The sequence below is a fragment of the Biomphalaria glabrata genome, chromosome 3 (genome assembly GCF_947242115.1).
Source record: "Biomphalaria glabrata chromosome 3, xgBioGlab47.1, whole genome shotgun sequence".
In the NCBI taxonomy this organism is placed as follows: domain Eukaryota; kingdom Metazoa; phylum Mollusca; class Gastropoda; family Planorbidae; genus Biomphalaria; species Biomphalaria glabrata.
Genome location: NC_074713.1, coordinates 54,673,889 through 54,699,996, shown reverse-complemented (window position 1 = coordinate 54,699,996; position 26,108 = coordinate 54,673,889). Strand labels below are relative to the sequence as shown.

Here is a 26,108-nt window from a genome sequence, read left to right as displayed (position 1 = left end):
CTGAAAATGGCAGGGTTTAGCTCCCTTTCTGCCATATAAAACAATATTAATTAATTAGTACTAATTGATTAACTAATTGTTTAGTTTTTGGATTGATTCGTGTATTGCCATCGACTATGAATAATTATGCAAATTTCAATTTGATCGGTAAAGTAAAGTGGGAGAAAAAAAAGTGTCAAAATGTCATAAGGGGATTAAATCCATATATACATCCACATCTCTCATTAATTAGAAGTTATGCCCCTTATTTTGATATCAAACAAAATAATTAATCACCAATAATTAATTAACTAATTTGTTAATTATTTTTTATTGATTCATGTCTTTTCAGGCACAATGAATAATTATGCAAAGTTTCAATTTGATCCGAGAATGGAAAATGTGAGAAAAAATATGTTCAAACTTTTTGCCAGAACGACAGACAAAGTGAGTTAATATAAGCTTTGTAAAAATTGCATCAGACTCTATTTCCTACATATCTTTTAATTTACTCATACGAATAGGAAATACAAAAAATTGTCTTTTGATAAAAATCATTTGAAGTGGCCCTTCCCTACTGCAGAGTAGATCCATTAAATACACTAATGCAAGACATAATTATTATGAAATCAATAATTTCAAACAACTAGGACCAGATTTACAAAACAGGAATCGTGCATATTTTCGATTGAAGTCAACTTTTTTGTATTATACGGCATTAGCATTCATAAAATCAAATCAAACTAACCTCATCTCGACAGCTGCAAGTCAATCTGCAGGAACCACGTCTGCGACAACAGGAACAACACAAAGCCAAGAGACTATTCCACCAGACTGACAACAGCCTGTGCCAGGGTTTTTTATTCTTCTGCTGGGGCCTGCTGAGTGAGCGAAACAACATGGCTGTGTCGTGCTCAAACTTAATCAGCCTGTGGTTTACAAGGCTACTGCCATCATCCAGGTCTTGAAAGCCAAAGTTGATATTGGATTCCACAGAGATCTGTGAGCTCTGAGTACTGAGTGAGCTGTCAGGGTAGCTGCTGGATGAGATGGAGCTTAATGGATGGAGATTTAAAGTTCTGGGTCTAGCCGGCTTACGCGAGGATTCGTGTCGTTTCAAAGCAAATAAAACTTTGCCATCTCTCCCCTCTACCGGGACCACAGGTTCTCTGATCTCTGAATATGTATTGGACATGGTCCAAGCAGCTTCATCAATGGGGAATGAGTCTGTGGTGGCATATCCCTCACTGTTCCTATTCGGTGACGTTCTGTCATCTGTCCAAGCAGCTTCATCAATGGGAAAGTAAACGTCCTTATCTTGAATCGGTGAGTAGCCTCTTGAATTTCTATCACTCTGCAGTCTAGACGGTTCTCTGGCGGTTCTATCATTCTGACGATGACCATCTTGGAACCGAACCATCGGAATGAATACGGCATCTTTGTCTTCATCGTTATCTGTAGAACCTACTAACCAAGCAGTTTCCATCTGCCTGAATCCTTAGCATCCTTCCAAGCCTAGAAATGATAAGTCTTGGGTCCATAAGAATTTACACATTCTGCCAATAGAACACGCTGTTTCGTCCTTCATAATGAATCATTAGCATTAGAATTTCTTTGTTCACAATAACATTTTGTAACTAATCAAACGCTGATAAAGCTCATTTATGTTTTAACAAACTGGACCAACAAACTTAAGTTACTGTCTCCTATTATAACTAAAGAAAACTATTAAATAGCGTTTTATAAACCATTAGACAGGTGAAAATTCAGAGGCTTGTTGTTTTTGTCAGGTGGCCAACCACTATAAGTGACCACTTATATAGTTTTTTAACCAACAAATATCTGATAGTAGCTAAAGCTACTCAGAACTGTCCCCTAAATTTAAAATACAACTCTAGGCCTCTACCCAGAATTTAAGACTCCATGCACTCTAATGGAATGGATATGCTGAGATACCCTTAAGCTATGTAAGTACATTTTTTACTGTAAAATTTTTTAATTATTTTATTTTTGTTCTGGCTTTAAAAAAAAAAGTTATAAATACTTTCCATGTAATTAAGTTTCTTAATATAAAAGATACCAAAATAGTATAATGCAAGCCTTAATTAAGGTAAATTATTTACAATAAAACTAAAAAATTATGTGCTGTTTTTTAACTTTTACTAGTAGGAGATGTAAAATCTCTAAATGTAAATCTAGTAAAAAGGCTCTAAATGAAAATAAAAGAAAAAAGGAAAAATTTTATTTTCATACTAGACTAGATAGATATTATAAAAATATAATTGCTTACTATAATACTATTTAGATCTATATGGATGTCTATAAAGGTTCTAAATAGACCACAAAAAATGTAAGCTTACTATATGTGTGGGGGTAAAAACTGGTTATTAAAGATGCTTTAAATAGTTTAAACAAAATTAAACTCATAACAATGTCATTACGGCCAATTATGTATTTTTTGTTGTTGTTTTTTTGTCCCTGCTCATTACATCTATCTGACTAAAAGTGTTTTTTTTTTTACTACTGAAGAAAATGACATAACCTATATTTATATTTAAATTTAATGAATAATTAAAATTGGCCTTAAATTTGTTTTGTTAGCAATCTTTTCTAGATTAGAAATCTATCATAATATTTCGTACTCTGCCAGCAATCACAGTGTAAGATAAACAGTCTAATTAGAACAAGTGTGTTTCAAATGTATTTTTAAAAAAAAAAGCCTTTGACAATGCAGAAGACGATGCTGCGACACACACTTTGTCATCTAGGTCACCAGAGTCAGCTGTGATGTCTAGCCAGCACACACTTGGTCGGGGTGCATCCAGTCTTGGCTTTTATTAGGTCAGTCTCACCTCTCGCACTTGTGGCATGTGGCGGGTGGTGTGCTACTGGTGTGTGTGTGTGTGTGCAATGTGGGTCACTCAGTACAGTAATCTTGTAAAATAAAATAATATTCTGATAGTCTCAATAGAAATGACTTAGGAAGATAGATCTTTTTTCCTTAATATAAAATATATATCTAGTGTTGTAATCGGGGCTATCTGCATCTACTATCTGATCTAGTCTTCTAAAATTAGATCTATATGAAGATCTAGTAGATATTCTTAATTCTAAGCGAGTCAAGAAATGTCATTGTCACGTCTAATACTAATGGCATCTTTTTTTTTTTTTTTTAAATTAATAACTACTATCAAGTCAAATCTAGTCAAATATTAATGGATCCAGTACTAGATTAAATATATTATTGAAACTTTTTTAAAAATTAAATGATAAGGTCTTCTCTTTAATTATAATAGTTTCTAATCATAATCCATGAAAGTATATTATCGCCGAAGCCGTAAGCATATCAGTACCGGTATAAAATTAGTGATAATTAGTCTAGAACTCTAGGACTAGATCTGGGTCCCATTTGCTATCTTTAATAAAAAAAAAACTTCTGCAGTCTAGATTTGGACATTCAAGATTTAGATTCTCTAGTCTAGTAGATCTACATAGATCTAGATTTAGTAGAGTTAATTTGAAAACCTCATTCATCGCTGTGAACATACCTAACCAGTTCAACCAGACTTTTTTTTTTTTTAGTCTTTTAACTTTTCTCTGGCTATAGTCTATAGTAACACTAAATGCAGCGAAAGTTGAAACCTAGACTAGATTTAATAAAGATATCTACAGTTATTATTAGATTAGATCCAGACTATACACCCCACTTAATAACTAAAACAAAATATACACAGTAGCTCTTTAAATACGAAATGAAACATTTTTTTTCCTTATCCATTTACAGAATCAAAACAAGACAGTCTATCAATATAGGACAAAGTTCGCCAACTTTTCACGTGTTACCTTTGCACTTTTTTGCCAACTTTAAGTCCAATCATTCCCGTTTTGTTACTTTATTATTATGTTTCCGCTATTTGTTTAGATCTAGTATTTTAATAAATGCAATTAACGCATGCTGTCGATTTCTCTTTCATTTTAAAATGTAGTTTCTTTTTATACCAACATAAAAATATGTGCTTTCTATGTATAAACCATATTGAGTAGTATCGTAGAACAGCTGATGATCCAGCGAGATTATTAGCAGCTACACAAAGAAGCTAAAAAAAAAAAAGAGGGGGGGGGCAGTATAGAGTCCACGAGCAAGGAAAAAAAAACTGCTCAAAACCTTATGGAAAGTTTTTTCAAAGATGTTTCACTTTTCTCTTCAATGTCCACTAGAGGGTACTGAGCATTCAGTGTTATCTTAAATTGTGTTATAAATTACAGACAATACTCCAAAAGAGAGGATGATTAGGGCCTACGTCATAACCGTATACAATCTGTTAATAAAGTCATGCATGTTAATTAGACACTTACATTCGGTTAAGTCATTGGTTTAGAGTTAGTAGGAAGAATTGCTAAATATATAAAGGAATTATCAATTGTTTTTTTTTTTTAAGTCTGTAAATGGTATAAGTATATCAAAGACTAACTCAAGGATATGAGGAAAACACATTTAACTCTTTCCCTCCTAATTGACGATGCCAACGTTGATTTGACCCCAATTAAACTAAATTGATATTTGGATTTATAAACTTTCATTTGTGACTTGTAAAAAGAGCATGCTTTCTCCTACAACTCAATACCAACTATAACATTTTCTGATAATGAACCAAAAAGTAATTGAAGTTTATAATCCTAACAGGATAGAGAAATACAAATGAGCACAATGAATAATACTATCGAAACGAGGAAAATAATTACGGAGAGAAAGAGTTAATGAACTAGATGAGCTCTAGAATACAGCCTATATTTATTTTGATTTTAAAGAGTCCTTCACATGTTAGGCCAATGAACCAAAGCATATACCCGTAATACGTTTGTGCAAACTTTGGTCTAGAAACGAATTAACCCAAAAGTCTCCTTGAGTTGTCAAACTATCGGCGTATTAATACAGTAGTTGATTTATTTTTTACTAGTAGTTTTAAAATGAACTTGTTTTTTTTTAAGTATAGTAGCAAGATAATATTTAAAAAAAACAAGCCAAAACATACAGATGTAAAAACACGACCTAATAAAAAAAATCAATTGAATATTCTAGGATTAATTTGTATATGTTCCTTCTGCTTTGTGTCATTCGAGCACGGATTGCATGAATTAGCCTGGAAAACTAAAGACTTAAATTAGCAAAGCTTAAGTCTCTAATTAGCATGTACTACTAGATTAACATGTGGATACGCGCAAACGTAATTCTCTTTTGAACGAACGCTTGTAAATTATAAGATAAGATAAGATAGAAGTAGAGTTTTTAATTTTAACTTTACATGTAGACGCGGTCCACTGTTGTTGTTTTTTTCACTGGAATCCTGTACTAGATTCTAGAGCCCAAGCCTAGTAGTAATTACTACCTAAACTAATTTATGTGGGTGCACAAGAAATAGTTCTGGCAACTTCCTGGGTCTGATTTTATTATTTTTTTTTTTTTTGACAGTGATGGTATTATTTTACCTGCAAACACCAGGATTAAAACAGATATAAATTTAATTAGAGTTAATCTTAATCCCAGATTTAAACAGTCTAACCACTGACAGCTTACGATCGTCAAAAGAGAAAAAAAAAGGAACCAGTCGAATGTAAAAAAATTTAAAATAATAACAGACACAAAAATAAATAGAAATAAATGAAATAACTATTATATAAACCACTTGGTCTACCTAGGCAACTGCAAAATACTGCAAACTTGATGTATTGAGATGGACGTTTAGAAAAAAAAAAAAAGGCATAATTGGCAACATATTTCTTGTCTCGCTCTCTTTCTCCTCTCTCTGGTCTTGCAACCCGTTACAGTCAAACTCACCAAGGGGGATAACATTCATATACGCATGAAAAGGTAAACGTTACGTAAATAAGGAATGCTTCTCTTTGTTACTTCCCTTGAAATCCACGACTCACTTCAGGATATATTTCAAATCTTTTAAAATATACATCCACACAGATTTTTTATTCAATTTCTGTTCATAATATAAACATAGACTGTAATTCTTCAGCCCAGGAAATAATCTAGTGATAGGAAGATTGGGAACTTTACTAAATTTTCAAATTTGGGCAGTTGTTTGAGACAAACATCTATTAAAAAAGCTAACAAGATCCTCGAAATAAAGAATCACCCTTTGTGTCAGGATTTTGTGATTTTACCATCACAAAAGAGATACAAGAAAAAAAAGAAAAATCTTACTCTGGAATAAATGTAACCTAACACAACTACACCAAGCTGCATTAAACTTTCAACAAACATTCTTATTAGAAAAAGACATTAACCAACCAGTCGATGACCTCTGGAATTTCATTAAAAACCATCTTAAAAGCATTATAGAAAATCATGTACCAACTATGTATTTACATGACAAAATAAATAAATGCTGGTTTAATAATAGACTTCGTCTTCACTCCCTTTTTATTGCCTGGTTCTACACCACGTGTTTTCGTAGGGCTGCAGGTAAATACATTTTCACTGTTTCTTATATTAGATTATAATTTTATTTACTAGTTTAGATTGAATAACGCTACCCCGGTTTTCGTCCATGTTGTTGGACTATCCTTATTTTTAGAAGCCAGCATGTAAATGAATTAATTTATTGAATTGCGTACCTGTAGTATACTAGAAGAAATAGTTCCTATATAGAATGTTAACTGTCAATCTTGTAAATGTATTTTACAACCAGTGTGTAGATACTGGCTTTTAAGAAAAAGTGTCTAGTATAGATTTGTTATATTAAATTGTTATAGTTTTTTTTTTTTTGTAAGGAAAGAGGAAGAGGAAACTCTTCAAACAATGTATGTTTGTTTTATGTAGAACAACTGATTTATTTTTAGAGAACTACTTTGTCATTAATTTTTATAATGTTTCCGATGTTCCATATCCCTCTTATATGCTCATAAGAGATGATTAGTTTACACTATAAGATTTTGTAGTTTTTTTTTTTATATCTAATATTTAGACTTCTATGCTGTGTGTACAACTTGGTCTAGCCATTTAGGCCTATTAATTATGTTAAGTTTATGCCCATGTGTAATTATGTTTTATGTTAGCCTTTGAAAGGTGTACAGATAAACATATCTATATCGGAAGGAAAACCTATATAGAAAATTTAAAGAAACTAATGCAGAAAGAGTTTACAAAAAGTATATAAAAATTAAACACTTAACCCAAAAAGTAAGCAGACAGCTGCAGAGTGAATACATAAACAATGTAATATCTAAAGATAACAACAAAAACCTATGGTCATACATTAAGTCTAAGAAAATGGAAACAACAGGCGTAGCGCCATTAAAAGATGAACATAACATAATACATAATGATAATGAAACTAAAGCAAACATTCTAAACAAATACATTCTAAGCAAACATTCTAAGCAAACATTCTAAACAAATACTTTGCATCAGCATTCTCAGCCCCAGGAGACAAAGACATATTACTGAATTTGAACCAAGTAGACAACATAGAAGATATAGTAGTACAAGAAAATGGAATTCAAAAACTATTAGCCAACACCAAACCAAATAAAGCTTCTGGACCTGATGGTATTCCAGCTAGATTACTCAAAGAACTAAGTAATGAGCTAGCCCCAGTGTTCAAAATACTCTTTCAGGCTTCACTTAACCAGGGCAGAGTACCAAAGGACTGGAAAGAAGATAATGTCACCCCCCTATTTAAAAAAGGAGAAAAATCTGACCCAGGAAACTACAGACCAGTATCACTTACCAGCATCACATGTAAAATCCTAGAACACATAATATGTAGCAACATCATAAACCACTTAGACAAACATAATGTCCTCACACCATACCAACATGGCTTTAGGAAATATAGATCATGTGAAACACAACTAATAGGACTAATTGATGATTTTTCAAAAGGTTTAGATAATAGTGAACAAATAGATGCTATCTTACTAGATTTTTCTAAGGCTTTTGACAAAGTTCACCACCATAGTTTGCTTAAAAAATTAAAATATTTCGGCATTAATGGTCCACTGCATCAGTGGATTAAAGACTTTCTGATAGGGAGAGAACAAACTGTAATAATAAATGGTTCTAAATCAACACCGATAACAGTAAACTCAGGTGTACCTCAAGGAACAGTCTTGGGTCCACTACTATTTTTAATTTACATAAATGATTTACCAAATTGCATTACTTCAGGAACAGTCAGATTATTTGCAGACGATTGCATAATATATAGAACAATAAAAACAACACAAGACACAGATATTTTACAAAGAGAATTAGATGAATTACAGAAATGGGAATCAAATTGGAGCATGTCTTTCCACCCAGAAAAATGTCAGTTGTTAAGAATAACAAAAAAACTAAAACAAATTAATTCCACTTATCTTATTCATGGCAAACCAGTAACACAGACTAAAAACGCAAAATACCTAGGTGTTATAATAAATGAAAAACTGTCATGGAATCCACATATTGATGAAACTACAAAAAATCAAACAAAGCATTAGGATTTATTAAAAGAAATTTCTATAAATCAAATAAGAACATAAAACTAAAATGTTATTTAACCTTGGTTAGGCCAATAATAGAATATGCATCCTCCGTTTGGGACCCCTCAACTCAAGAAAACATTAAGAAACTGGAACAGACACAAAATAGAGCAGTGAGATTCATAACAAACGAATATTCACATTTGACTAGAGTAACACCTTTAGTAAAATCACTAAATTTAGAAAGCCTTCAGGACAGAAGACTCAAAAGTAAAGTAGCAATCATACATAAAACACTGAACCATAATCTTCAAATACAAAAACAAAATTTAATAAAATACTCTGAAAGACACAAAGATAAAGGCACATTCCTCGTCCCATATGCTAGGACAAATTTGTACAAATACTTCTTCTTCCCTAGTGCTATTAGAGCATGGAATGGGTTGCCTGAGCTAGCCAGGAAAACCAGTGACTTGGCAGAATTTAAGTCATTGGTTAATATGCATGACTAAATGCATGACGCGTAGGACGTAATCATCTTCTTTTTTGAAGTAACGTCTGTATTATATAAGATAAGATAAGACCCCGATGGCAAAGACAAATAGACACAAACACTCTTTTGTTCCCCTGGCAATCAAATCATTAAATAAGAACAATCTGATATAAACTTTGTCACATGTAAATTATGAGTGAGTCTGGTGTGAATGTACACTTTGGTTTCTTATAGTTATAATGTTTTTTGTTTGGTGAAATGCACAAATTGTAGGGTAAATATACATACGGATAATAAAGATTATTATTATTATTATTATAACTAAGTTAAGGGTTTAAACAAGTGTACACCAAAAGTATATCGCCAGTTTATACAAATAGATATACAAAATATATAATAAAAGAAAATTGGTAGTGAACTCTTTGAATTATTGTGGGCAAAACATGTGCAAAATATCAAGTAGGCCTATAGACAAAAAAAAATGCTTATGTTAAGCTGCAATAAATCTTTAAGTTTATTTATGTAATAGTTATAATATCTTACAAAGACATTATCTTATGAACCTTATCTTATAGATTACAGACGTTACTTCAATGGAGAAGATAATTAAGTCCTACGCATTTTTCGTGTCAATCTAGTCATGCATGTTAAATTCATCGAAGAATTAAACTCTGCTAAGTCGTTGGTTTTCTTGGTTGATGGAGTTAACCCATTCCATACACTATCTGCACTGGGAAAGAAGGTCAACTTGCATGAATTTGTCGTAGCATATGGAATAAGAAATGTGGTTGTAGTTTTGTGTCTTTTTTATTAGGTTTTGTTTTCCTATTTCTACATTATGGTCTAGTGCTTTATATATTTATATTTATAGCTTTTATATAGCACTACTTTCTTGCTTATAACATGTTCAGAGCGCTTTGGTCCAATCTCATTTATGTGTTATTTCTTCTTTACTTTTTATTCTTCAGTTCTGAAGCGTCTGAAAGTTTAGTTATTTTACTTATGGTGTACCTCTAGTCAAGGTTTAGTGATTTTACTCATGGTGTAACTCTAGTCAGCCGTGCTAGTAATCTCACGTCTCTATATTGGGTTTGATCTCGTCTTCTCTAAGGTTAGGTTTTCCTACATTGGGTTCACGCCACTGTTTGTGTAATTAATTAATTGGATTTATATGTAATAAACAAGTACGTCTTACTTCAGCATCGGTAGTTAAGTATCAGTGCCGGACTTAGCTATAGATAAGATGTGCGATAGATTAAGGCAGTGATGCCCAAAATACGGCCCGCGGGCCACACCCGGCCCGCGACGTGATTCCATCCGGACGCCGACACGTCGGCATAAAATGTAAAAAAAATCCCCTCTCCACAAAAAAAAAAAAAAAGTTTAAAAAAAAATTATCTCCCCTACGTTAGGGTCACATGGCTAGGTACAAATAGTAAGCCAACATATATGTTTTATATAGAAAGGGGTGGCTCTTTTTAAAGAACATAACCTTTAACCTTTAACAGCTTTTTGAAATCAGACTGAGACTAGGTACCTTACCTATGCAGCTCGATATTTAAAAGTTGGTTTTAGATATTCTTTTCATGACTGAATGTAAGCACTAGATTCACAGGTTTCTTGTAAAAAATGATTTATTGTCTATTTCCTTTTTTTTTTACCTTTTTGTTGATGTGGCCCGCGACACGAGCGTCGGAAATTAAAATGGCCCGAATAAGGTTGGGCATCACTGGATTAGGGCCTCACATTATAACTCCCACTTCCCATTCTCGGATGAAGTTGAACCTTTTCACAATTATTCATTGTACTGAACAAACACATGAATTAATTAAAAAAAAAAAACTATTTAATTAAATAGTGGTAGTTAATTAATTTTGTTTGCTATCAAAAGGGTAAATATAGTATAGTATTGAGAGATATTCTGCTGTAAACATGGGGTTCTTCCCCTTAGATAATCCTTATTTAAAAAATACATTTCTTATATTTCGTTTGTTTAATAAACCTAAAGTGGAATTGTTAGCAGAGTAAATGTCTCTAATTAACCTGTTCGACAAGATAAACATTTGTATGGACGCAAGACAAAGCTATCTTCAGATCGGAAGGAACGGACATGATTTATGTGTCGGGAAAAGAAATGTGTCTACAACTAGTCTATATATATATATAGTTCGTCCATCGTGGTTCGATGATGACCACTTTGTCATCCAGGGGGGCTGAGGGCTTTGCACTGGGGTTTTATGCCTCCTCATGTGGCTGGTGAGACCTATGTGAGCCCGGAATGTTCGGCCGCACACTGGGCAGGTTATTCCAGCTGGAGCTAGTGTCGTTTGTCTTGCTTTTCTTCTCTGGCGTTTTTTCTTCTGCCAGCGTCTACAACTATGAAGCCCATCAAGTCCCTAATCCCTAAACGAGCTATACACGTCGCTCTAGCACTGGCGGATCCAGGGGGGGGCGGTAGGGGCGATCGCCCCCCCCCACTCGGCCGACCCCCCCCCCCCCCGAAGGGGGGGGCGGACGAATTTTAGTATAGAATTCACACAATTTGTATACGAATTCATTACTTATGTTAATAATATATACTAATTATTTATATTTCCACCTATTTTTAGATTATTTCGCCCCCCCCCTCTAGTATGTTGGCCGATTTGGTGGGGTCGGGAGGGGGCGATGGTATCAATCCCGCCCCCCCCCTAAACTTTCGAGTGGGGGGGGCGGTCCAATTTCTTTGTAGAAATCACAGCTTGCTAACAGAATCAATTAAATATCTATGTGATTAAAACTTGTTATTGATATTTTAACCGATCTTTGTATTATGTCGTTCCCTGTTTGCCAATTTATCTCTACTGCCCTTCCCACCTAAACCTTTTGAGGGGGGTGGCGGTCCTACTTTAATGGAGAAATCATAGTTTTTGAACAAAATTAGTTGAATTAATATATAGATTTATATTATGTCGCTCGCCTTCTTGTATCTTGGCCGTTTCGGTGAGGTTGGGGGAGGGGGAAATTGCATGTACTGCCCTTCCCACTCTAGCCCTCTGAGTGGGGTGGGGGGCGGTCCTATTTTTATGGAGAATCATAGTTTGTGAACAAAATTAGTTGAATATCTATATAATATAAACTACATATTGATATGTGAACTCATTGTATATTAGGTCGTACCACACTCTAATCTCAAATTTTATCATTAGTAAAATTTAAATGAAAAAGGGTTGTACCAGGTGGGAGGGGCGATTCATGCAATCGCCTTTCCCCCATCGGACAAACCAATACTTTTTCTTTTTGTATTACAGTTAGGAAATTACAAAACAAAAACATCTGTCACTAATATAATTTATATATACTATAAATTAAATTCTTATATCGAGTCGCCACACCCCTATTCTTTAATGCCAAATGCAATCTTTAGCAGAAATTATTAAAGGAGCGAGGATTAATCGTTTTCACTCTACCGCCCCTCCCATTTCCAGACAGAGTTTATGTATAAGAGTCACGATTGAGATGAGTTCTAAACCCAAATCATTTTTTCATAGTCGCCTTTTTCTAACCTTTACTCAATCTGATATTTTTCTAGTTAAATAAATTTGGGACTATAACTCACAATTTATACTTTAATTTTATTGAATATTATTTATCGAATAATTTTTTTTCGGTGGAGATCCTCAAAGCCAAAATCTAAATATGTGGGGTATCTTATCTTTTCAAGGAACAAATCGGATTTTTTGCAATGTATTAAGGGCCTATAAATTCATATTAGAATATTTTTCAAGTACAACATTATTCAAAAGGTCCTTTTTTAATAGTATGAATAATGAGTTTTAGGTCAGGAGAATACGTTTCTTCTGTGAAGTATGCAAGAAAACTCTTTTGGCGGCGGGGCTTCGCCCCGAACTCCATTGATGAATAATGAGTTGTAGATGTCAGGAGAATGCGTTATTGCAATGAATAATGCAAGAAAACACTTTTGGCGTCGGGGCTTCGCCCCGAACTCCATTGATAAATAATGAGTTGTAGATGTCAGGAGAATGCGTTTCTACAGTGAAGAATGCAAGTAAACGCTTTTGGCGGCGGGGCTTCGCCCCGAACTCCATTGATAAATAATGAGTTGTAGATGTCAGGAGAATGCGTTTCTACAGTGAAGAATGCAAGTAAACGCTTTTGGCGGCGGGGCTTCGCCCCGAACTCCACTGATGAATAATGAGCTGTAAATGTCAGGAGAATACTTTTCTGCAGTGAAAAAAACAAGAAAACGCTTTTGGCGTCGGGGCGAACCACTTGAAAACCTTATAGCGATGCCCCAGTTGTTTTGTTTTTCACCAAAGGTTGAGAAATGCTGCTTTTTAAAAATTCTCATATATATATATATATTTATATATACGCACGTTTATGCATAGGGTTAGGGTTTATTGGGCATTAGGGTTAGGGTTTGGAAAAAAATCGCCCCCCCCCCCACTCAAAAGTTCTGGATCCGCCAGTGCGCTCTAGTGATTAATAAATATATCATGGAACAAATATACGTGGCCCACGTTTTCACGAGGAGATCACGTGGCCAGCTCAATGATCAAGCGCTTTACCACTCAGCTACCGTGCCTCCAAAGATTAAGGGATTCTGGATTTAAAATCTGAGGATGGAATGACTCGGGATTAAGTGAATATAGATTAAATGACCGGACACCAAGATACGTAATTCATGCTTTTCATTTCAAACGAAAGAGATTATGAGTTTAAACAGAATAGTTTTACATAAACGAATATTCTTATCTTATCTTATATAATACAGACGTTACTTTAAAAAAGATGATTACGTCCTACGCGTCATGCATTTAGTCATGCATATTAACCAATGACTTAAATTCTGCCAAGTCACTGGTTTTCCTGGCTAGCTCAGGCAACCGATTCCATGCTCTAATAGCACTAGGGAAGAAGGAGTATTTGTACAAATTTGTCCTAGCATATGGGACCAGGAAATGTGTCTTTATCTTTGTGTCTTTCAGAGTATTTTATTAAATTTTGTTTTTGTATTTGAAGATTATGGTTCAGTGTTTTATGTATGATTGCTACTTTACTTTTGAGTCTTCTGTCCTGAAGGCTTTGTAAATGTATTCACGTGTGTTAACGAGAAGCAGATCAAGTAATGCCCACCATTGGTTATAGTTCAAATAAATATTTACTACTAAAAACAAATAATCAAATACTTTTAAGAGAATTCCTACCTTATGACATGCAATGTTAGTCTGCAAGTAGTAGAAATATTTTAGAGCCTACCTAAATCAATCACAGATATCCACTCTACTGTTTAACTCATTCAACTAGTGGTTGGGTTTTTCTTTAGTAAAAGTGCACATTGAACTACACATATTGACACGCACACCTTCACACACACACACTCATAGACTTATACCATACCTAAACCAGGAACGTTATAACATATAAGGTAGGTGCGGCTTTTTTTGTCACCCCAACCCCACCGCAACTAGGACATTTTTTTTTTTGGAGTTGGGGGGGGGAGGATTTAAGTTCATAGAATCGTTGGGTAAAACTCATGCAATAAGCAATGGGAGCTGAAGTACTTTACAGTTGTCATACTCTCCCTCTCACCCCTATCCTCTCCCCTTTCCTGGTTATTGTCAAAAGCTAAATTGATTGAAGTGCCATAAAAGTGAAGTGCATGTTTTGTCAACAGGAGTTAACTTTCTTTATAGAAAAAAAAACTTCGCCTTTTAACTTTTTTCGAGTTACTTTTTCATAACAACGACATGATTCCATAAAAAGATAGCGTCTTTTTTTTTTAACTCTTTCTCTCCTAACTGACGATACCAGCTTTGATTCCACCAGAATGTGGTAAATAATTACGGAGAGAAAGAGTTAAAGAGGGGTTGGGGGGGGGGGAAGAAACGAAAAAAGAAGCACGGGAAGAAAGTAGCAATGTGGGTGTACCCCCCCCATGACACAATTTTTTTTTTACCTGATAAACCATGGACCTACTTGTCCATCGTGGTTGAGAATCGAAATAGAAGTTACCAAATAATCTATTAGACCTATTCAGAGCTAAGTCCTCCCGCGCCGTTCGGCGTATAGGACTGCAAGCTCCACAGAGATCGGCCATAGGCGACTTCCACAGCCTCTTTGCGCCCACGAACTTTCGGTCTTCTGAGAAGGTGAGAGACGCCATATTAGACGCGGCCCTGTTTTCTCTTTCTCTTTTTTCGGCCTCCACGAAATGAAGGTAAAGTTCCCATTTCAGGCCTATAGGGCAGACGTTGTAAAGTTCATGTGTCTCTGTGGCCCATGGTTAACGAGGGTGTCATGTGGCCAGCACAACGACCAACCGCCTTTACTTTTCCCCAACTAGTGTCAGGTACCCATTCGAGCTGGGTGGACTCAGATGATTGACGCATGCATAGGTCTGAGATCATGGGGGGGGGGGGGGCGGCGCGGAGTGGGGTCTATTTGTCTTGGTCCCTCTCTGCACTTTAACTCTTTCCCTCCGTAATTATTTTTCCACGTTTCGAAGGAATTCTACATTTTGATAATTACTATTTCACTACCCCTGTTAAAGCTTCAATAGCTTTGTTGTTTGTTATCAAAGAATGTTGTATTTGGTATAGAATCAAAGGGAAATTCATGCTCTTCTTACATAACACAAAGTCAAGTTTATACAATTAAATTATTAATTAAATTTAATGAGGTCAAAATCAACGGTGGTATCGTTGATTCGGAGAGAAAGAGTTCAACAAGTAGCACAAACGTAGTTGCAGGAGCTGACCTAAGAATTACATAGTTGGCAGCCCAGGCTGCCAGAAAGTTAACGTCTACAACCGTAGTACTGTCAAGTAGCACGGCTTTAACCCTTTAAACGCTTGTGGTAGATTAGCCTCTAAACATCAGAATTGTAATTTCATTTTTTATGCACTCATAGTAAAACAGCTCAGCACTTTAAGGGTTAAAACAGAAGTGCCCATCTCCCATGTGAATTGCCATAGGCCTACTTGGCAACCAATCCCGTCTGCCAAAAATGCCAGGGTTTTGTAGGCGCCATGTATCCGCCTTTACTTTTTTTGACAAGTTCAAACATTAGTTGTTTTTTTTTAAAAATGCATTTCCGACGTTACTAGAGATAAGAAGATTACGAAATCTAAAAAGCTGGCTCAAACTTCCAGCAGACAGAACTGTAAAGGAGCTGTGTATTCTCTTTACTGTAAAGTCACACTGAAGAGTTACAACGTTCAATCCTCGACGTAATACGTAAACAAGTAACGAAACAATCAAATGCATGCGCCAACACAGACCTATATATCTACTCAAGGGGATATAACTTAGTGCGGCAGGCATTATTTTTTTCTTTTTGGTACTAATGTCACCACGGTGTTACCGCTACACAAGAACACACAAACACCAACACACACTCAAACGACGACTAAAATTATTGGGTGTTGGGGAGGGAGTGTTGCAGTCGTAGGAAATGGGGCAGGGGTGGGCTGGTTATATGGGCATTAAGGCATATGCCCGATAGGCCGGAAGTTCATGGGCCTCTGACAGCACGATATAAACTCCTTCTTATCTTATCTTATATAATACAGACGTTACTTCAAAAAAGAAGATGATTACGTCCTACGCGTCATGCATTTAGTCATGCATATTAACCAATGACTTAAATTCTGCCAAGTCACTGGTTTTACTGGCTAGCTCAGGCAACCCATTCCATGCTCTAATAGCACTAGGGAAGAAGGAGTATTTGTACAAATTTGTCCTAGCATATGGTTCGAGGAATGTGCCTTTATCTTTGTGTCTTTCTGAGTATTTTATTAAATTTTGTTTTTTGTATTTGAAGATTATGGTTCAGTGTTTTATGTATGATTGCTACTTTACTTTTGAGTCTTCTGTCCTGAAGGCTTTCTAAATTTAGTGATTTTACTAAAGGTGAATATTCGTTTGTTATGAATCTCACTGCTCTATTTTGTGTCTGTTCCAGTTTCTTAATGTTTTCTTGAGTTGAGGGGTCCCAAACGGAGGATGCATATTCTATAATTGGCCGAATTGACGATACCATCGTTGATTTGTCCTCATTAAAAAAAAAGCTAATGTTGAATTTTATAAACTTTACTTTGTGTTAGATAAAATGAGCATGAACTCCCCTTTAATTTTATACCAAATAAAACATTTTCTAATTACATACGACAAAGTTATTGTAAAATGTTTGTTTTACATGTTTCGGATGTTCCTTCAGAGTTGAAGATAGTTTACTTCCTAGTCCAAACCTCCCGCAGGACGACGGGGGATGGGAGCGGGCAGGGTTTGAACCCTCGACCGTCGATAAATCCGAACGACAGTCCAGCGCGCAAACCGCACGACCAGGCAGCCATATTGAAGCCCAATCATAACAGGGGAGTGAAATAGTACTGAGCAAAATGAAGAATTCTGTCGAAACGTGGAAAAAATAATTACGGAGAGAAAGAGTTAATTTTGTTTGAAAAATGTTTGACATGTTTCGGATGTTCAGAGTTGAAGAAAATCTACATCCTAGACCAAACCACCTGCAGGACAACGGGGGGGGTGGAGGGTGGCGGCAGGGTTTGAACCCCGGGAACACTGAGACGACTGAACGACAGTCCAGCGCGCATACCGCACGACCAGCCATCCTTCTATAATATTCTCCTATTGAATGGGCCTACGGAGCGTTGTGATCGGCCCTCGAAAACAAAGGCCTTTTATGAAAGATCAAATCACAAACGCCTAGCCACGAAGATGCATAACATACGATTTGTGGGCCGGTTAGCTTCAGCCTACTCAAGCCACGGCCGATCTTAAAAAACGGTAAAATCAAACCAATTTTTCTATTAGCGAAATTTAAAAAAGGCAATCGCACATCTGTCTCTTTAAGTTCATATTAAAATGATCCGAAACAAATATGTATTTTTTTAAAGACAATAAATACATGATAAGGATTGATCTGTCTCAATGAAATTATAACTAAATAATGGCGACCATTCACAACATGTGCGTTACATTAAAAGACAATAAAAAACTAATCCTATGATATTATCTCCACTTTAGAGTTCGGCAGGTGGACCTGTAACTTTTGACCTATTTAGTGTCTATTGTTGATTGACAGCGATTACCGTTATTTTAGATTCTAGTGTGCTGATCAAGTGCCGTGTTGCACATGCACTTGAAAAGCAATTGAAACACACACTTATTCAAAACTACCTTTTTTGATTATCTGGACAACATAATAAAGGCATAACACGGTAGCAACTATTGGTACATAGCAGCCTAAAGATTATCAGAGAGAGACAGACAGATAGATAGATAGATTGATTGATTGATAGATAGATAGATAGATAAATAGATAGATAGATAGATAGATAGATAGATAGATAGATAGATAGATAGATAGATAGATAGATTTGGCTTATATATATGGGGCCATAGGAGGGAGAGAAAGAAAGAAAGAAGAATAGAGAGAAATAATTAAGAGAGGGGAAGAGATACAGTGAGAACAGAGACACTAAGAGTGACATGAATGAGGGATACACTCACGCATGCTAAGGGAGAGCTTGACCCAAACCTAGTCCAGAGATTAACTCTTTTTCAGTAATTTCAGTTCAGTTCAGTAATTTGTATTTTGTTCACATTAATTACTACAAGGGCTACTAACCTGCTCCATTAATTACTACAAGGGCCACTAACCTGTTCCATTAATTACTACAAGGGCCACTAACCTGCTCCATTAATTACTACAAGGGTCACTAACCTGCTCCATTAATTACTACAAGGTCCACTAACCTGCTCCATTAAATACTACAAGGGCCACTAACCTGCTCATTAATTACTACAAGGTCCACTAACCTGCTCCATTAATTACTACAAGGGCCACTAACCTGCTCCGTTAATTACTACAAGGGCCAATAACCTGCTCCGTTAATTACTGCAAGGGCCACTAACCTGCTCCGTTAATTACTACAAGGGCCACTAACCTGCTCCGTTAATTACTACAAGGGCCACTAACCTGCTCCATTAATTACTACAAGGGGCACTAACCTGCTCAGTTAATTACTACAAGGGCCACTAACCTGCTCCTCCATCTTACAGCACCGGATTCGACCACTGCTAGACGAGTACAGAAAAAATGTGGGCTTCTCCCTGTATTCTCTGTTCTAACCTCCCGCTTGTCGGGTTCTATGTAAATCCATTCCTTGTGACCGCAACGGAATAAACCCACATAGTTTTAGCGGTGTATCAGTTCGTGAGAAATATTGAGATGTAGATCTAAAACATGAACTTGCACTGAGTTTAACATTAGACTTTGCTTGAAACGAGAATTATGCTCTTAGACTAAATGAGCGCGGAAAAAAAAAGAATTTGAACAAACAATTATTCGTTGAAAATTAACAAGAAAACGTCTACCTTCGCCTGCCACAAAAGGAAGGCTTTTTAAATCGAATATTGAAGTTCATAGCCATCTTCAAGTTTAAAAGAAATAAGATTGTGTCCATCTACCACAAATAAGATGATTGCTCATAGATTATAAACCTAACGTTCTGCAAGGTTCACTTCCGTAATTCAAAAATCAAAAATACTGAAACATTCTTCCCAGTAAAGTATCCAGGACAATAGCCAGATATCAAAGCAACCAACACAATCCTATCTGATAGCCTTAGTAAGAAACCAACTAGTTTTAAAATATGAAACAATTGAGACTTATTTTTTTTCCTGTAAGAATTTTTTTTTTTACAAATACTATCTTGTTATCGGTAGTGTCGGCCTTTGCGTGTCAATGACAGGCTTCTCAATAACAGGAGGCGTATGAGTATTTAAAACTTGTTATTTTCTTTTCCTAATCAGTATGTAGAGATAGTGGAATTCTATTTGTGGTAGCCTAGATCTAATTGTTACTTGTTGTACACATTTGTAAATGTAGTCAGAATGTTGGAAAATCGCCTCCACCAAAATAAGCTGTAAAGCTCTTACGAAGATCGCGGGACACACATTAGAGGCCCAAATAAAAGCCCAGGCCGATGATATGCACAGAAGACGAAAAGAAAAAAAGGTTACAAAGCTTGTGTTTAAACACAAACTCAAAATAGGGCCCCGAAGTGGTCCACCCAGTCAGGTAAAAAGGCAAGTTTCAATATTTTCAGAAAGTACATCAGAATAAATTCTATCAAAGACAAATGACAGTGAAGAATGGAGAAAGAAGGTTGACAGATCCTGGTCCAGCAGACCAATGGATAGTTGAAAGTAAATGTGAAGTTAGATGTGAACCTGGCCTAACTGATGTCTTATAATGAATCTCTGATTGATCTAAGTATTTTGTAATGGGTCAATCTCTTATTCAAATCCTCACGAAAACAAGGTTACAAAGACAGTTTGTGTGGAAACAAAAAACTCAAAATCGGCCCCCGAAGTGGTCCACCGAGAATCAACACCAGGATTCAAACCACTAGCGGATCCAGAACTTTGGAGTGGGGGGGGCGATTTTTTTCCAAACCCTAACCCTAACGCCCAGTAAACCCTAACCCTACGCATACACGTGCACACACACACACACACACGCGCGCACACACACACACATATATGTATATATATATATGAGAATAAAAAAAGCAGCATTTCTCAACCTTCGGCGAAAAACAAAACAACTGGGGCAGCGCTATAAGGTTCTCTGGTGAAGTTCGGGGCGAAGCCCCGACGCCATAAGCGTTTTCTTGCTTTTTTCACTGTAGAAACGCATTCTCCTGACAAGTACAGCTCATTCTTCACAATGTAGTTCGGGGCGAAGCCCCGACGCCAAAAGCGTTTTCTTGCTTTTTTCACTGCAGAAACGCATTCTCCTGACAAGTACAGCTCATTATTCATCAATGGAGTACGGAGCGAAGCCCCGACGCCAAAAGCGTTTTCTTGCATTCTTCTCTGCAGAAACGCATTCTCCTGACATCTACAACTCATTACCCATAAATGAAGTTCGGGGCGAAGCCCCGACGCCATAAGCGTTTTCTTGCTTTTTTCACTGTAGAAACGCATTCTCCTGACAAGTACAGCTCATTATTCATCAATGGAGTTCGGGGCGAAGCCCCGACCCCATAAGCGTTTTCTTGCTTTTTTGACTGCAGATACGCATTCTCCTGACAAGTACAGCTCATTCTTCACAATGTAGTTCGGGGCGAAGCCCCGACGCCAAAAGCGTTTTCTTGCTTTTTTCACTGCAGAAACGCATTCTCCTGACAAGTAGGCCTACAGCTCATTATTCATCAATGGAGTACGGAGCGAAGCCCCGACGCCAAAAGCGTTTTCTTGCATTCTTCTCTGCAGAAACGCATTCTCCTGACATCTACAACTCATTACCCATAAATGAAGTTCGGGGCGAAGCCCCGACGCCAAAAGCGTTTTCTTGCATTCTTCACTGCAGAAACGCATTCTCCTGACCTGAAGCTTATTATTCATACTATTAAAAAACGACCTTTCGAATAATGTTGTACTTGAAAAATATTCTAATTTGAATTTATAGGCCCATAATACATTGCAAATAAAACCGATTTGTTCCTTGAAAAGATAGGATACCCCACGTATTTAGATTTTTGCTTTGAGGATCGCCGCCGAAAAAAAATTTATTCGATAAATATTTTTCAAGAAAACTCGAGTATAAATCGTGAGTTATAGTCGCAAATTTTTTTTAGCTAGAAAAATATCAGATTGAAAAGGTTGGGAAAAGGTGACTATAAAAACGTTATTTGAGTTTAGAACTCATCTCAATCATGACTCTTATACTGAAAAATTTCGTTTGAATTCTAACTTTTCCAATGCAAAGTCTTTCTTAAAATACTTATGATAACTTCAAAAACTCTGTCTGGAAATGGGAATGGCGGTAGAGTGAAAACGATTAATCCTCGCTCCTTTACTAATTTCTGCTAAAGATTGCATTTGGCATTAAAGAATAGGTATGGGGCGACTCGATATAAGAATTTAATTTATAGTATATATAAATTATATTAGTGACAGATTTTTTTAATTTTGTAATTTCTTAACTATAATACAAAAAGAAAAAGTATTGATTTGTCCGATGGGGGAAATGCGATTGCATGTATCGCCCCCTCCCAACTGGTACAACCCTTTTTCATTTAAATTTACTAATGATACAATTTGAGATTAGAGTGTGGTACGACATATATACAATGGGTCACATATCAATACGTAGTTTATATTATATAGATATTCAACTAATTTTATTCACAAACTATGATTCTCCACAAAAATAGGATCGCCCCCCCCCCCAGCATTCAGAGGACTAGAGTGGGGAGGGCAGTACATGCAATCGCCCCCCCCTCACCCCACCGAATCGGCCAAAATACCAGAAAGGGAGAAACATAATATAAAATTTATATATTAATTCAACTAATTTTGTTCACAAACTATGATTTCTCCATAAAAACGGACCGCCCCCCCCCACTCAAAGGGTTTAGGTGGGAAGGGCAGAAGAGGTATTCGTCCCCCCCCCCCCACCAATCGGCAAACAGGAACGACATAATATAAAGATCGGTTAAAATATCAATAACAAGTTACTAGGATATAGATATTTAATTGATTTGTTAGCAGGCTGTGATTTCTACCAATAAATTGGACCGCCCCCCCCCCACTCGAAAGTGTAGGGGGGGCGGGATTGATACCATCGCCCCCTCCCGACCCCACCAAATCGGCCAACATACTAGAGGGGGGGGCGAGATAATCTAAAAATAGGTTGAAATATAAATAATTAGTATATATTTTTAACATAAGTAATAAATTCGTATACAAATTGTGTGAATCCTATACTAAAGTTCGTCCGCCCCCCCCCCTTCGGGGGGGGGGGGGGTCGGCCGAGTGGGGGGGGCGATCGCCCCTACCGCCCCCCCCTGGATCCGCCAGTGATTCAAACACGGGACTTCCGGTTCCAAGTGATTTACCCCTCAGCCACAGCATCTCCATATATTCATTTTATATTCATATTCATAGCGTATACTTATATTTTTAAAAATAATAATTATTAACCTTATCCATACATTCAAAATTAATATCATTGTTACATGTAATAAAGAGAAACTAAAAAACGATTTATTCTTCTTATAAAATTAGATAAATTGGCAACACGAAAAAAAAATTCTTGACTAGATTACTTTAGGTAGTGAGCTAGCTAGCTACAGTTGTGTACAAATGACTTGACTAGACTTTCCTCTCGCAAATAAGAATATCTCCATATCTCCGTTGTCATTTGTCATACAAACTAGACTTAGATTTGTAAATATAGATCGAAGTCTATGCTAAGTTTAGATCTAGATCTGAAAAAGATACAGTCTTGATATAGAATCTACTAGTCTATATCTAGACTACAACTCTTATGACTTTAGTCTTATTTAGACTGTCAAGTGTAGGCCCCTGTAATGAGGATATGTCAAAACCGCGGGCTATAAAAGTAGTTCGTTATTTTTTAAACTTATAACTAAAACGAAGTTCGTATGAAAATTCTTTTTTAAAAACATTTGAATCAGTATTATATTCAATGAGTTAGTTAATAAATGGAAAATATATTTTATAATGATTCATTGATACTTTTTCAATTGTGACCTTAAATGCAAATTTGATTTATTAATGAAAAAGTCTGTGACCTTTTTTAAAAGACTTACCTCCCCTGAAGTTTTTCATTTAAAAGGGGTGTATTTTTTGTGTGAAAAATCTGCTTGCATATGTTATGACATGATTAGGAATTAGTTATTTGTTTCGGGAATAGGGTAAAGTTTTACTTAGCGACGATGACATAAAGTTGGTTAAAAAACAAGAACGCTCTAAGTGACGCTAAAAGAAGACGCTTCGTGTAGAGCAGTACAATAGATATACGAAGTTACGGACATAGCTGACATCGGACGATTCCCTTCTTGAGTATTAAACATATTTGCAGAACAACATAGCGTCGACTACATATTTGATTGTTTCGGCCTTTCGCCGGTGTTACTGAAGTAGTTGAGTTCAGCGTTACTTCCAGTCAGATCTACGCTAGATATATTTCCAAGAATCAACACCGCGCGGAAGCCTTAACACATATATAATTTTAAAAATTAGATGGTTCACTTTCGGAAAAGAAAAAAGTAGCCGTTGCATCAGAACTTTGAATGATCTAAAATATCACGATGTCCGATTTTCATTTTCTCTTCTAGTTTCTGATATCGACAGCACGGTCAAGATGGTTTTTGATTTTATCATTAATGTGACATCTGATGTGCTGTTGAGCGGCTGCGTTTGCTGAGATGGACAGTCTTCTTATCTTATATAATACAGACGTTACTTCAAAAAAGAAGATGATTACGTCCTACGCGTCATGCATTTAGTCATGCATTTAGTCATGCATTTAGTCGTGCATTTAGTCATGCATTTAGTCATGCATTTAGTCATGCATTTAGTCATGCATTTAGTCATGCATATTAACCAATGACTGAAACATCGCGGAAACTGGTTCAAGAACGGGTCAATAACTGCCGACAATTAAAAGACAAATCAGAAACACACGAGAAGCAGGCACTGACTATACATGTGCAGATTGTCTAGCTGGTTTCATCCATCGTACGAGTACGCTTGAACCTGGCTTGGCTACCTCTGAAGGGGGGCTCGAGGTTCGACACCCGACTCGAGCAGTGTTATGTTTACTGAGCGCCTAAAGGTAGCAAGGGAAAACTTCTCCCAGATACCCCCTTCCCCCACTGGCCCACAAAAGAGATTGGACCATAGCTCTCTGATCATGCTATAAGCTACATAAAAGCCATAATTATTATAAAAGAGGTAAATTTAGCACCAACGCTCTCGCTTGGGACTGTTACGGAAGAAAAAGATAATCTTCATATTGACACTAACAGCATAACGTATAACTGAAACGTCATTCAGGTCAATGATATCAAGTTTAAGTCTGTAGGGCGCGCAGCAGACAAGGTCTGCTACTGGATATTTTTCACGAATCTTAGCCTGAACACAGTTCTGTATGCTACCCATCAGGGGGGGCAGCCATCATAGCCTTGGCCGAGTAGTTTGTCCATATCTAGACTGTACATAATGTATTCGCTGACATTGACGTTAGATACAGGCAGAGCGTCTCTCTTATCAACAGGGACAAAAACCAATGAATTCTTCTCGAATACAATCGCCATCAACAAATCCAACGCTCAAACACATCAATTCAGTGCCAGAGATATCTGCATTTTCATTATCGATTTTCATTATCGAAATACTAAGAAAACGCAGTTAATTCTTGCTGTTGTCAGTGCTCCGTCGATACTAATCAACGTTTTGACTCGGATGGCATGGGAAGAACTTTCTTACATCTTTTCTATCGTAAACTGTTGGACGTGTTTAACCTGTTATTTTATCGAGCGCTAACACTGACCGCAACTTCACAAGACGTAAATACATTTACCAAGATGACTGCACTCCTCAATCTTGTTCAAAGAAACTTTCCCATATACCGGGTATCAAATCGAAAGATAGCTGGCAAGGATTTGTCCTCCAAGACACAAAAAAAAAACTTTTATTATATTCTAGGTCTTTACTAAATATAAAGATAACTAATTAACTATAATAGTGTGCAAGTGAAAACAAATCGTCACCACTAACATGCTATACAATATTGAATTGCAAGCCTATAATAAAGAACACATGGTTGGACATGAACTACAGATTAGCCTATTTTAGTTTATTACAATTATATAGCTTATCCTCATAAACTTTATTTCAGTGGAAGCACTGCATGTTAAGTTGCTTCCTAGCAGAAGTTAACTGATTCCAAGGTGTAAAAAAACTGGCTAAAAGTTGGTTACTCAGAATTCAGAGGGGTGAAAGTACATGTCAGTCATCAATTACTGATAAGCCTAGGCTAGTCTACTACAACTGTACTTCAGTCATCAGCGGAACACTACTTGTTCAGTTGTTAATTAGATTTTGATTGATCTGATGGTGCAAAAAAGGGCTAGAATTTGTCTGCCCAGAATCTAGGGGGGAGTGCACCTTCTTGCGGGCGCTCATGCATATGCGAGTTCTCAAGCGATCGCCACAAGATAGTATACGATAACAAACAAGATCAAATGCTCAATAAGTTCACTCCAGATGTAAATATAAACACTCTTTAATACAGAATAGGCCACAGTCG

At 36.4% G+C, this 26,108-nt stretch overlaps 1 protein-coding gene across 2 annotated transcripts in view; it reads right to left on the bottom strand.

Annotated features, from left to right (window-relative positions):
• LOC106054486 (uncharacterized) overlaps window positions 1–19,497 on the bottom strand; it is a 55,246-nt gene extending 35,749 nt beyond the window's left edge. Inside the window, exons 1-2 of one of the 2 annotated variants that reach the window (XM_013210368.2) lie at window positions 3,528–3,807; window positions 728–1,561 (exon numbers count right to left, since the gene is read on the bottom strand). In XM_013210368.2, the coding sequence (XP_013065822.2) occupies window positions 728–732 (5 nt within the window). In that variant the 5' untranslated portion in view covers window positions 733–1,561; window positions 3,528–3,807. Of the gene's footprint in view, window positions 1–727; window positions 1,562–3,527; window positions 3,808–19,354 lie in introns of those variants that run through there. The other variant, XM_056022704.1, reaches the window with a different exon arrangement.
• Between the last annotated feature and the right edge of the window lie 6,611 nt (window positions 19,498–26,108).